This window comes from Podarcis raffonei, chromosome 14 (genome assembly GCF_027172205.1).
Source record: "Podarcis raffonei isolate rPodRaf1 chromosome 14, rPodRaf1.pri, whole genome shotgun sequence".
Classification (NCBI taxonomy): Eukaryota; Metazoa; Chordata; class Lepidosauria; order Squamata; family Lacertidae; genus Podarcis; species Podarcis raffonei.
Genome location: NC_070615.1, coordinates 51,023,086 through 51,035,750, shown reverse-complemented (window position 1 = coordinate 51,035,750; position 12,665 = coordinate 51,023,086). Strand labels below are relative to the sequence as shown.

Here is a 12,665-nt window from a genome sequence, read left to right as displayed (position 1 = left end):
ACTCATACCTAAAACGACCCGGATCTTTTGCTGCTTGGCATTTCCCATCAAAGTGAAGCCCAAATCTCTTGCGTGGGAAAAGCAACCATACTAGCAATTTGTCATGGACTGCTCAGTGGAAGTTCTCTCTCAATATCAATTATTGCTGACCCTGGCTGGTCAGACCAAAAAGCAGTAATTGTACTTGACATTCTTTAATTAAAAAATGTACTCATTTCTTTTCATAATTTATTAAGCTGCTGCACACTGAGCACCGTCTAAAACCACAACGAGTCCACATTCATAAACAAGTGCAATTTCAGCCCAGGGATGTGGCTTTAAATCAGAGCTGCAAAATGCATGCCCTGAATTTTAGATTCCTTCCTGTGGTTGAAGTGAAGAGAGGAGAAATGAATTTAATTTTGGATTAACTTTGATCTGTGGCCCATAGTTTATGTAGCCCACACCAGGCTGCATAGCTCAAACTGAAAAACAAAATTATGCTTGGGCTAACATAAGGCCGTAAGAGCCCTGCTCCATCAGGTCAAAGACCCATTTTGCCATCTGCTCTTACAGTGGTCAGCCTGCAACCGGGACTTGAGCTCAACAGCCCTCTCCCCCACCTGCCATCCTCAAGAACTGGCCTCCAAAGACCTTCTGCCTCCAGCCGTGGTGGGAGAACACAGCCCTTGTGGCTAGCAGCCATGGATGGGCTTGTCCTCCATTAAAAGATGCTGGAAGTTTATGACAGAAAGGGCTTTTTCTCAAACTCCAAGCCATGAGGGAAGCTTTTCTGCACCATCAAGCAAAAGGAAGGCATTCTTGCATCAGTGGAAGCCCAATGTCTGCACTGACTTCCGGTAGCACCAGGTCCTGACTTCTGGTAGCACCAGGTTCCGAGACCTCGCGGGACCTTGAAAGTTGTGCTGGGGGCCCTGAGGTATGGGTGCTAAGCACCCACAACATTTTTTTGTGGGTGATTGGGCACCCAGAGCCCCCTATAGTTGGTGCCCTTGCAGGAGATTGAAGTGTTCCTTGCAAGCAAAGTTCCACTGCATAGAATGGCTGGAAAGGGACCTTTTCTACTTGCTTCAGAGGAGACCCAATGTAAGTCTCACATACTGTTTGTAACTGATCATGTTACTGAGATCTGTCACGTCCCAGTTAAAGCCAGCCATTCTGTAGTGCTGGCAGGATTCTGCAGGAAAGCGGTGAAATTGATCAAAACAGGAATGTATGGTATCTTGGAGTGTGGGTTTTTCTTTTTTCTTTTTTAATGTTACAATGTATTCTTTTCCATATGTAACTAACTCTGGGAACTTACAGAGAAGAGAAGGTTAATTAATAATTGTAAGAACTTTTTTTTCTTTAACTATTTATTTTGTGCTTTTCATCTTGTGAACTGCCCCGAGATCTTTGGGGAAAGGGCAGTATATAAATTTAAATAATAAATAAATTGATAAATAAATGGTACGTAACCAATGCAGAGCAAAAGATGCAGTTGTGGATTCAAAGCGAGAGACCATAGAATCATACAGCTGAGGATTGGGAAGGGGCCAATTGGGGTCATATAGTCCAACCTCTTGCAATGTACTGTAGCAATCTTTTTCCCAGTGTGGGGCCTGAAACCATGGCCCCTGGATCTCAGGAGCCATGGCTTCAGGCCCCACTCTGGGAAAAAGATTCTGACAGGCTCTACCAACTGAACTATCCCAGCTATAAGTGGTGTTTGCAGAGGCACCAGGTGGTTACAGAAGCACGAAGTATGAACATGCCTGTCACTGTACATGTGTTTATTGGCTAGGTCTGTTTCTCTGTCACTTTAAAGATATCCATTCAAAGCTACTCTACAGTTACCAGCCCAGGCTGCTCTCATTTTGCTCAAGTAAACAGTTGATACAGAAGGGAATCGTTTCCGCCTGTTTCAAATTCTAGCCTTTAGTGGAAATTTAAGAAGGCTCCTTGATATCTGAAACACTGAACATCTAGCTTGTCTATGCTCATCAAGAAAACAGGCTTGATCTCCATTTGGTGAAACTCTGTAAAAGCTAATATTCCTGTTAGGTTACTTCAAGTTCCTGTTGAGGATTTGATTTGAGCAGATTGTCTTGCAAGACTCCCTGCAAATTTTAATATTGATATTTTGGAGCATCGATCAATTTGAAGTTCTTGAACTGTGGAATTTGTATCCCTCTTCATTAGTACACTGTGTGCTCATTAGAGCTGATATATTGGAGCAAACTCATTTTGTCTCCTGTATCAGGTGTACAGTATAGGCAGTCACCTTGAGTTCACACTAGCAAGGGCAAACCATAACAGGTCTTTGGGGCTAAGCAGCCCTCCGTACTAACTTGTTAAGGCCATAAAATATAAGAGCAATGAACTGTTGCCTTCTGAACTCAACAACTGCCAGCACATGATGATGCTTATATACAGAAGTCCCTGGAGGCAGAGGAAATGAGCATGCAAGAAACATCTCTTGCCAGAAAGGATCATTTACAACTGAAGAGCACCTCTCGAGCGAGGAAATGTATTGGTCTCTCCGTTGTACACAAAAGTGGAGGTTAACCATTACTAATCTCTCTTGAACAAATGACTCCATGTCACATATAGGAGAACACTAAAATTAAGAGTGAGGAGGGTGAGAAATTAGTTACCACCACCATTGTGAACAGTTCTGTCCATCTTTCATTGGGAAGAAATTAAAATCTCCTTGCTCTAAACATCCATGGAATTATTGCATACTAACTGGATGTCAGAGTGGGATTGGGGGCGGGGGAATCAATATTGGGCTATTTCTATGTCAAAACAATTTATTTATTTTACAATATTTATATACCAGTTGATTGTGGTAAATCCTCAAAGCTGCACACACAAACCAAGAAGGAATGATTGCTAAGTCAGAGGCTGCTGAATGACCAGCTGGGAAATTGGACTGGGCTCCTGAAACTGGTGGTCTGGTCCTTGTGTTGGGTCTTTCACAGAAGATGTCCCCAAACTTGGACTCACCAGAGGAATTGAGTGCTTCCCATGCTACCATGCAGGGTATTTGGGAGGCCATCAAAAGGCAAAGCAGTGCTCCGCTTCAGACCAGGATGCAGGCGATCAAATAACCTCAGGCTTCAGGCCAAAGTGGGTGGGGCTGGAGATGAGACTCATAAGGCCCGTTCACCTCCAGTCTTTGTTGGAGATTCAGGATAGAAAGAACATAAGAACATGAGAAGAGCCTGCTGGGTCAGATCAACGACCCATCTAGTCCAGCAACTTGTTCTCACAGTAGCCAACCAGATTCCTCTGGGGAATCTGAAAACAGGACCTGAGCACAAGAGCACTCTCTCTCCCTATATTTCCCAGAAATTGACATTCAGAAGCATTGCTGCTTCCAATTGAATCATAGAATCATAGAATCATAGAGTTGGAAGAGACCACAAGGGCCATCGAGTCCAACCCCCTGCCAAGCAGGAAACACCATCAGAGCACTCCTGACATATGGTTGTGTAATGGTTATGGGGTTGCTCGTGCGTAAGTTGCCGCCACTCCTGGGTAGGTGGCCTGGTTAAACCTTTCCTGGCTGGACAGCCCCTCACTTCGTGGCTGCTCAGTCGCTGGCAGAATCCGACAGTGGGCGTTTCTTCAACCTTTTCCAACATAAAAGTTGTTTGACGCCCAGTCTCCTCCTAGCCTCCCTGCGCGGAAGCCTTCTGCGCAGGGTGGGCGTGGGTAGCGGAGGACCTGTGCTCTCTCCGCTGGTGTCCAGTGAAGAGTCTCTGAGCCTGCTCTCCGCTTCCCCAATTGGCCCCCCTCCATCCCTGGTGTTGCGCTGAATTTCTTCCCCAACAGGAGACCTGCCTCTCTCCCTACTTGGCCCCTCTCCAGCATCGTCGTGGAGCCTCTCCTCCTCCTCTCGTTCCAATGGCAGTTCCCTGACAGGTTGTCAAGCCTCTGCTTAAAGACCTCCAAAGAAGGAGACTCCACCACACTCCTTGGCAGCAAATTCCACTGTCGAACAGCTCTTACTGTCAGGAAGTTCTTCCTAATGTTTAGGTGGAATCTTCTTTCTTGTAGTTTGGATCCATTGCTCTGTGTCCGCTTCTCTGGAGCAGCAGAAAACAACCTTTCTCCCTCCTCTATGTGACATCCTTTTATATATTTGAACATGGCTATCATATCACCCCTTAACCTCCTCTTCTCCAGGCTAAACATGCCCAGCTCCCTTAGCCGTTCCTCATAAGGCATCGTTTCCAGGCCTTTGACCATTTTGGTTGCCCTCCTCTGGACACGTTCCAGTTTGTCAGTGTCCTTCTTGAACTGTGGTGCCCAGAACTGGACACAGTACTCCAGGTGAGGTCTGACCAGAGCAGAATACAGTGGCACTATTACTTCCCTTGATCTAGATGCTATACTCCTATTGATGCAGCCCAGAATTGCATTGGCTTTTTTAGCTGCCGCGTCACACTGTTGGCTCATGTCAAGTTTGTGGTCAACCAAGACTCCTAGATCCTTTTCACATGTAGTGCTCTCAAGCCAGGTGTCACCCATCTTGTATTTGTGCCTCTCTTTTTTTTGCCCAAGTGCAATACTTTACATTTCTCCCTGTTAAAATTCATCTTGTTTGTTTTGGCCCAGTTCTCTAATCTGTCAAGGTCGTTTTGAAGTGTGATCCTGTCCTCTGGGGTGTTAGCCACCCCTCCCAGTTTGGTGTCATCTGCAAATTTGATCAGGATGCCCTTGAGTCCATCATCCAAGTCGTTGATAAAGATGTTGAATAAGACCGGGCCCAAGACAGAACCCTGTGGCACCCCACTAGTCACTCTTCTCCAGGATGAAGAGGAACCATTGATGAGCACCCTTTGGGTTCGGTCAGTCAGCCAGTTACAAATCCACTGAGTGGTAGCATAGTCAAGACCGCATTTTACCAGCTTCTTTACAAGAATATCATGGGGCACCTTGTCAAATGCCTTGCTGAAATCAAGGTAGGCTACATCCACTGCGTTCCCTTCATCTACCAGTCTTGTAATTCTGTCAAAAAACGAGATCAGGTTAGTCTGACTTGACTTATTTTTCAGATATCCATGCTGACTATTGGTGATCACAGCATTCCTTTCTAGGTGCTCACAGACTGTTTGCTTAATGATCTGCTCCAGAATCTTCCCTGGTATTGATGTCAGACTGACTGGGCGGTAATTATTTGGGTCCTCTCTTTTCCCCTTTTTGAAAATAGGGACAACATTTGCCCTCCTCCAGTCTGCCGGGACTTCGCCTGTTCTCCAGGAATTCTCAAAGATGACTGCCAGTGGTTCTGAGATCACATCTGCCAGTTCTTTTAATACTCTTGGATGCAGTTCATCTGGCCCTGGAGACTTGAATACATCTAGACTAGCCAAGTATTCTTGTACTATCTCCTTAGTTATTCTGGGCTGTGTTTCCTCTGCTGAATCATTTGCTCCAAATTCTTCAGGTCGGGCATTGTTTTCTTTATCGGAGAAGACTGAGGCAAAGAAGGCATTGAGGAGTTCAGCCCTTTCTGTGTCCCCTGTTTGCATTTCACCATCTTCTCCTCTGAGTGACCCCACTGTTTCTTTGTTCTTCCTTTTGCTACGAACATACCCATAAAAGCCTTTTTTGTTGCTTTTAACCTCTCTAGCAAGCCTGAGTTCATTCTGTGCTTTAGCTTTTCTGACTTTGTGTCTACACGTGCTGGCTATTTGTTTGAATTCCTCTTTGGTGGTTTCCCCCCTTTTCCATTTTTTGTACACATCCTTTTTTAATCTTAACTCAGTTAAAAGTTCTTTAGATAGCCACCCTGGCTTCTTTAGGCACCTTCCGTGTTTCCGTCTCATTGGTATTGCCTGAAGTTGTGCTTTTACTATCTCCCTCTTAACAAACTCCCAGCCATCATGAACTCCCTTTCCTTTTAGTATTACTGTCCATGGGATCTCACCCAGCACTTCCCTAAGTTTTATGAAGTCGGCTTTCTTAATTGTGGAGACAGAGTACAGCTATCCTGGCTAGCAGCCACCAATAGTCTTATCCTCGCCCGTGAATTTGTCTAATCCTATTTTAAAGCCACCCAAATTGGCGGTGATCGCTGCTCCTTTGGGAGTGAGCTCTGCAGTTTAAATCTGTGCTGCATGAAGACACCCTCTCTTTTATTTGTCCTGAATCTTCCAGCTCTCAGTTTCATTGGATGTCCACAGGTTCAAGCGTTATGAGAGAAGGAGAAAAACAGCAGAATTCATTTCTGGAATCTGCTGCCACAAAATGTGGTGATGTTCACTAGCTAGTAGAAGAGGACTGGACAAATTCATGGAGCAATGTTTACCAGTCATAGTCATGATGAAACCTCCAGGTTGAGAGACCTATGCCACTGGAGACCAACAACTGGCTTTCATGCCTTGCTTGTGGGCTTTTAGAAGCCATCTAGTTGGCTACTCTAGGAAACAAGAAAGACCATTTGCTTGACCCAGCCAAACTCTTCTTCATGCTCTTAAACAGTTCCTCATCCTTTTACAACATGGTGTGAAGAATCGCCCAAACACATGTGTGTGCTAAAAACATTTGCAAAATGCACACGCACCAGTTTTGCTTCAGCGCTTGTCTAAGCTCTAAACCATCAAAAACAGTACACTGTTGGTGACAGTCTCCTGGGACTCTGGCAAAGTCCCCATTTGCCTTCCTATATAAACATGAGAGGACTGTTTCACTGCTGTAGTGAGGCTGGAGGAAAAAAGGTAAGGTATTCAAAAAACGATACATAGCAGACACAAATACCCTAATGTTTGAGAAACAGTTTGTGACTGCCAGAGGATGGCTGAAGAAATTTACTCAACAAACACCCACAGAGTATCTTACAAAATTAGCTAAAAGCAAGCTATTTGCTAAGGGAAATAAACTAGGCATGTTTTTGGAAAGATTTCTCAGGGAAAAAAGAGCCCAACAGCAGGTAATTAGAGAGACTGTGACTGAAGAGAGGATTACCAAGAAGGCGAAGGAGATTAAGCAAGCCTCCTTGTCAATTTGAAAAAGAAGAAGAGAAAAAGCTTTCCTTCCTGGTCACAAAAGACTGTCTAAGCCAAATCTGCCATGAAGTTTGACTTGCCGTAAGTGGTTCAGCAGGAGGATATTTTAAAGGGGAAAGGCGTCCTCCGTCCCTCAGGTCTCCTTTGTGCAGAGGAACCAGAGGCCACTGGACCATTTGGCTCAGCCGTGCCTGCACTGACTTGCAGCAGCGCCTCTCCTGCATCACAGGCAGCAGCCCTTCCCAGCCTTATCTGGAGCTGCCAGGAGCTGAACCTGGGACTTGCGGCAGGCAACCCTTCCTCTAGCACAGGAAGCCACAGGCGTAGCAAGTCCAGGTGGTACCCAGTGAGGAATTTTTTTTGTCAATCCCCCCACATCGACAGCTCGGGGCAGGCTTGGGAGTCGTGGGTGGGCATCAAATGTCATCTCCTCAGGAATGAAACCTGGGGTGGTCCGGCCCCCCTTCCTACGCCTCTGTGCCTCCACTGCCATGACTCCCAAGTACCCTGAGCCGTCAGGAGAAGGGGGGGAGCTATGACACTTTGCCGGGGCACTGGTAAAGCTGCGCAGCTCGTCCTCTTGGGAGCCACGGCTCCCGTCCGTCCGTCTGTCCCCCTCCCCGGCTCACTGTAAAGTGGCAAAGCAGGAGCCGCTTACGGTGAGCCAGGGAGGTAGGGAGGCTGGGAGGGGGTGGACACGGCTTGCCAAAAGCAGCTCCTGCCGCCGGCGGACAGATCCCGCTGCCATCCGTATGGCACTCCAGTGTCACCAGTGGCAAACTCCTATGTACGGTGCATATGTGGTATCGCTACACACAGTGCACGCGTGCGACACCGCACATGCGTTGTACATAGCGGTTTGCCACTGGCGACACCCGAGAGTCATACGGGCAGTGGTGGGATCCTCCGCTTGCGGCTGTAGTGGTGACGGAGGCATCCCACCACCATCCGTACAGTGCTCAGGCTGCAGCCGCGAATGGAGGATCCTCCACATGTGGCTGCGGCGGCGCGATGGCTGCTTGTGCCACTGTGCCCAGGGGCGGCAGGGCGAGCACCCCATGGGGTGCGTTCTTGTCACACACACCCCCAGACATGGCACCTGGGCCGAACCGCCCACCCTGCACACGGTGCCACTGCAGGAAGCAGCTTTATATGGAATGTTATCTATTTCATTAAATGTATATACCACTTGATTGTAAAAACAAAGAAAAACCTCAAAACAAAAAGATGATTTTTAAAAATCAGTGATGAGCTAAACACAGATCAAAACACACGCAAAAAGTATGTAAACCTGGGTAGGCTTGCCTAAACAAAAATGTTTATTAGCAGGTGCCAAAAGGAGTACAGTGAAGGCACCTGTTTGATGTCAAGAGGCAGGGAGTTCCAAAGCATGGGAGATGGATTTCTGACAGATGTGGAAGAGGTGTTTTGAGACTCCTGTAACAGGGCCAGTTCTGCAGATTGAAGTGTTTGAGTGAGCCTATTTGGGTAAGGTGATCTCCCAGGTAAACCTGTCCTGAGTCATTAAGGGCTTCATGCACTAATAGTAACACCTTGAACCTGGTTTGGTAGCAGATTGGCCACTAGAGCAGCTCTCTTAGCAGAGGTGTTATATGCTGGCAAGCACTCACTCCTGTCAACAATTGTGCCACAGCAGCATTCTGCACTAACTGCAGATTTAGGATCAAAGTCAAAGGAATCTGCACCCGGAGCGCATTTCAGGATCATACCATTGATCCATCTGCACTGACTGGCAGCTGCTCTCAGTTACAGGCAGGGAACTTTCCAAACGTCACCTTCAGATTCTGGGGATTGAACTTGATGCCTTCTGCATGCCAAGCATGTGCTCTTAACACTGTGTTCCAGCCCCTCCATAGATGTTCATTCTGTATTAGCACTTAAAATATCTCATAATTTTTTGTCAGTAACGATTTGAGAGAAACTTGAACGTACTCTGGAGAAGACATTTCAATTTCACTTGCATGACACTAAATTTGCCTATGGATCTGACCCCCCCCCCCAAATTGAGGATCTTGCCACTTCAAACCTGTGTTCCATATAGGGACATGCACTGCATTTGATGGGGAAAGAGATTTGTGTATGTGTTTGTGTTTGTGTATACATGTGTGTGTTTTCCCCCATTGCAGGTACATTATGAAATAGTAGTAATTTTTCTCTCTTGGATAACAGCTCACCAGAAAAGCTGGAAATTACTAAAAGAAAGAAAAAACCACCCTTCTCTATTGTGTGGAAAAGATAATCTGCTTTCTGCCTGACTTCTTTCCGATTGTTCTCACTTAGATGAAGCATGCAAAATAAAAAGTACAAATGGGAAGAGGCAGTCAGTGCAATTTAAGGAATATATGGAGATGGAAACCACAACAAGATGGTTTTTTAACAGGGTGTCATTTGGAGTTTCGTTACTATACATCTGTGAGAATCACTATTATTAACTCTCACTTAATAATGGACACATTCAAACTGTGTTTAGTTTGCATTGCTTGCCTGATGCTGGCATCTAGTCTCTTCTTTCTGATGCTCCTATAAATTGCCCGTGATGATGATTCTGAGACAACATTTTGGGGGGGGGTGTATGACCATGGAATGACTCCTGCCACCTGACTTGTTTCGCATTTGAGAGGTTTGGGAAGAACAGCAACTATGGGAAAGGAAGTGGGCTGTGGGAGAGAAAGGAAGACCCCACCAGAGCCCTGACCGTGAATGTTTGGTGTCATTGGCAGGAATCTCAGCATAGAGACAAAACACATGCTTGGTTTGCAGAAGATCCCAGGTTTAATTTCTGGTGTCTCCAGTTAAGATAATCACAGGTAGCAGGCTGGTAAAACCCCCAACTTTAGACCCTGGTTGGCCCCTGCCCAGAAGATGGAGATTACAAAGGATGATAAGAGTTCAAGGGCCTGGAGAGGCCTTTCACAGTTAAACGCTCTCAGCAGACACAGGCCTTTTGGCTCCAATGTCACAGTTTTAAAGCCAGACCCATCTTTGCACCAAAGTCCCTAAAGAGGCACAAGAGACAACAAATTAAGTACGGGAGGTAGCAATCTGTTTGGAATTTTCTCCTCAGCCCTGGATTTCTACCAGCAGCATAAAATGCACTCCAGGATAAGAACCAAAGGAGAGGATGTAAAAATGGATGGCTTCAGAACAGAATTCAATCTAGGCTTGGCACTGAAGAGGTGATGCTGTAATGAAACCAAGATGGATGTAACAAAATCTCAGAAATGAGCACGTTAGACAGCAGGGCTGAAGAAGCAGCCTCAGGCATCTTCTCCAAGAAAAGATTAGGTGCAAGCAGACGGCAGAAACAGATGGCTTTCCCAAAAATATTAGTACGCAGGTTTACTCTAAGCGTCAGTCATATTAGAATATCACCTTCTCTTGCTCAACAAGACCGACTGCCTCACTCACATTCTACTTCCATCAGAGCTTAGGGATCAGTTCAGCCAAGAAAGAACAATCAATGCAGGCCCTTTTCAATTTCATAGGTCTCAACAGAGCATTTCATTATTATTTTAAAAAACCTGCTTAAATGCTGCCTTGAAGAGTAAAAGCTCTCTCAAGGCGGCTTCCATAAAAATAAACAGTACAAAACAAGTGTAAAACAAAAATATGAATTACTCAAAAAGGAAAAAAAGGAAAAACCAGGAAAATAATAAAAGCCAGAAAAAAATAACCAAACGTCCAGCCCAGAATTAAAACAAACTCCAAACCAACAAGGAAGCAGAACATTTTTTTTAAGCCTTCAAGTAAAAGCCAGCAAGAATGGGGTGGGTGTTGGGTGTGGTTGTGAATCAGATCTTTCCCAAAGGCCTGTGGTGATGTGACAGAAGCCAGTTGGCAGAGTCCCAGAACTGTAGGGCTACTATGGGGAATGCTCTCTCTAAGGAAATACCTGGTCAAATTCAGACCACGGTCAGGGACTCCAGGGCTTGAAGCTCATGGCTGGTGCCTGGGACTCAGCCCAATGAATTACCTGGAACTGCATGTTCTGAGCAGGCTCATACAAGGGAGTCTGGAAAACCACAGCCGTCATAATCTGCTCTTTGGGCTAGCCAGTTTCCCTGATCTGGAAACACCATAAGTGTGGAGCTTAAATACCACTGGAGACAATTGTACTAAAGTAAGGAACTGACTGTGTTTCTTATAACAAAGCAAAAGTTGCAAGGGAGTGGAGTAAAATGAGAGGGAGGTGCCAACCACTTGCAGTTCCATTCAAAGCTGCCTGCCCCTGGAATACTCACATCACTTCCAAGCGGGCCACCCTGGAATCATTTCCTCCAGAGGATGTGACTTCGCAAGTGTAGTCTCCAATGTCTCCGGACCACGTCTGGCTGATGGTGAGGCTGCCATCTTTCTCCATGGTGATTCGGGAGCTGCTAGATGGATTTATGACAACGTTGTCCTTCTTCCAAACATACCTGATTGTCACAGTATTTCAGACCGTTAAAGTCAGCTGTCTATTTCGTTAAAAATGATGAAATATCAAGTGCTGAAATTATATGGTAAAAACAGAGCTAAATAACTATGTAGAACAGAGATGCTCCCTCGCAACCTTCACCAAGGGCTCATTTGGATGCAGTGAATGTCTGACAGGCCGGCAAGACTAATAAAATGTACGATAGTTCAAGGTGAAGGGTGCAATCCTACTCCTTAGAAATCAATGGCAAATTTCCCATTTATTCATTTTTAAACAAAGCAGGTTTGAAGTGATGGTTGCCAGCCTGACCCAGGCTGTACTTGGTTTGATTTTGGATCCCAGAAAAACAAGGGGACAAGGACATACAGTACCCTAGCTGGATGTGTGTGTTGTTGTTGACCTGCAGACTATACACAAATAAACAACTTTTGTGCTTGACTCCAAAATAGGCTTTCAGACCCATCAGAAACTAGTTGGTACCACTGCAGACCTACCTAATCCTGAACCTCCACTTGGCTTCACACCCAGAACCTGTCAGGTATCAGATACAGTGGTACCTCGGGTTACATATGCTTCAGGTTACATACGCTTCAGGTTACACACTCCACTAAGCCAGAAATAGTACTTCAGGTTAAGAACTTTGCTTCAGGATAAGAACAGAAATCATGCTCCGGCGGCACGGCAGCAGCGGGAGGCCCCATTAGCTAAAGTGGTGCTTCAGGTTAAGAACAGTTTCAGGTTAGGTACGGACCTCCGGAACAAATTAAGTACTTAACCCGAGGTACCACTGTATTTTATATTTCAAGAGTCAGAAAACCTACTTAGAGCCCAAGTTTTACTTCATTTAAATAATACGTTTTACTATAGAAGGCAATAAGAGGTTTACACAATGCAAGTAGATGTACTATTAATGGATGCCTCTCTACCGCTGACCTGTCATTGCTCTTCTTCTCCTTTCTACGTTTCTTAGACTGAGTCTATGTCACAGGAAAGGCTACAGTATTTCTTGTCTTCTTCCCCTCTTGCCTTTGCCCCTGCATACTTGGGCCCAATTTTCTGTGGATTAGGGCCAGAGTTTACAGGCGAGTGCGTGGGCAGGCAAAATGTATAACCAAGGGCTACAACAGCTTCCTCCTGCATATATTTGAATTTAAATTGCACAACACAAAACAGAACAACAACAGTGAATTTGAAGGATATTTGTAGTGGTTCGTTTAGTATACGAATCA

The 12,665-nt window shown here is 45.6% G+C and overlaps 1 protein-coding gene across 5 annotated transcripts in view; it reads right to left on the bottom strand.

Moving 5' to 3' along the window:
* Positions 1 to 12,665, bottom strand: part of SDK1 (sidekick cell adhesion molecule 1) — a 589,097-nt gene that overhangs the window by 203,190 nt on the left and 373,242 nt on the right. For 3 of the 5 annotated variants that reach the window (XM_053365834.1, XM_053365837.1, XM_053365838.1), the window contains exon 14: positions 11,261 to 11,437. In XM_053365834.1, the coding sequence (XP_053221809.1) occupies positions 11,261 to 11,437 (177 nt within the window). The remainder of the gene's footprint in view (positions 1 to 11,260; positions 11,438 to 12,665) is intronic. The other 2 variants (XM_053365835.1, XM_053365836.1) reach the window with 2 other exon arrangements.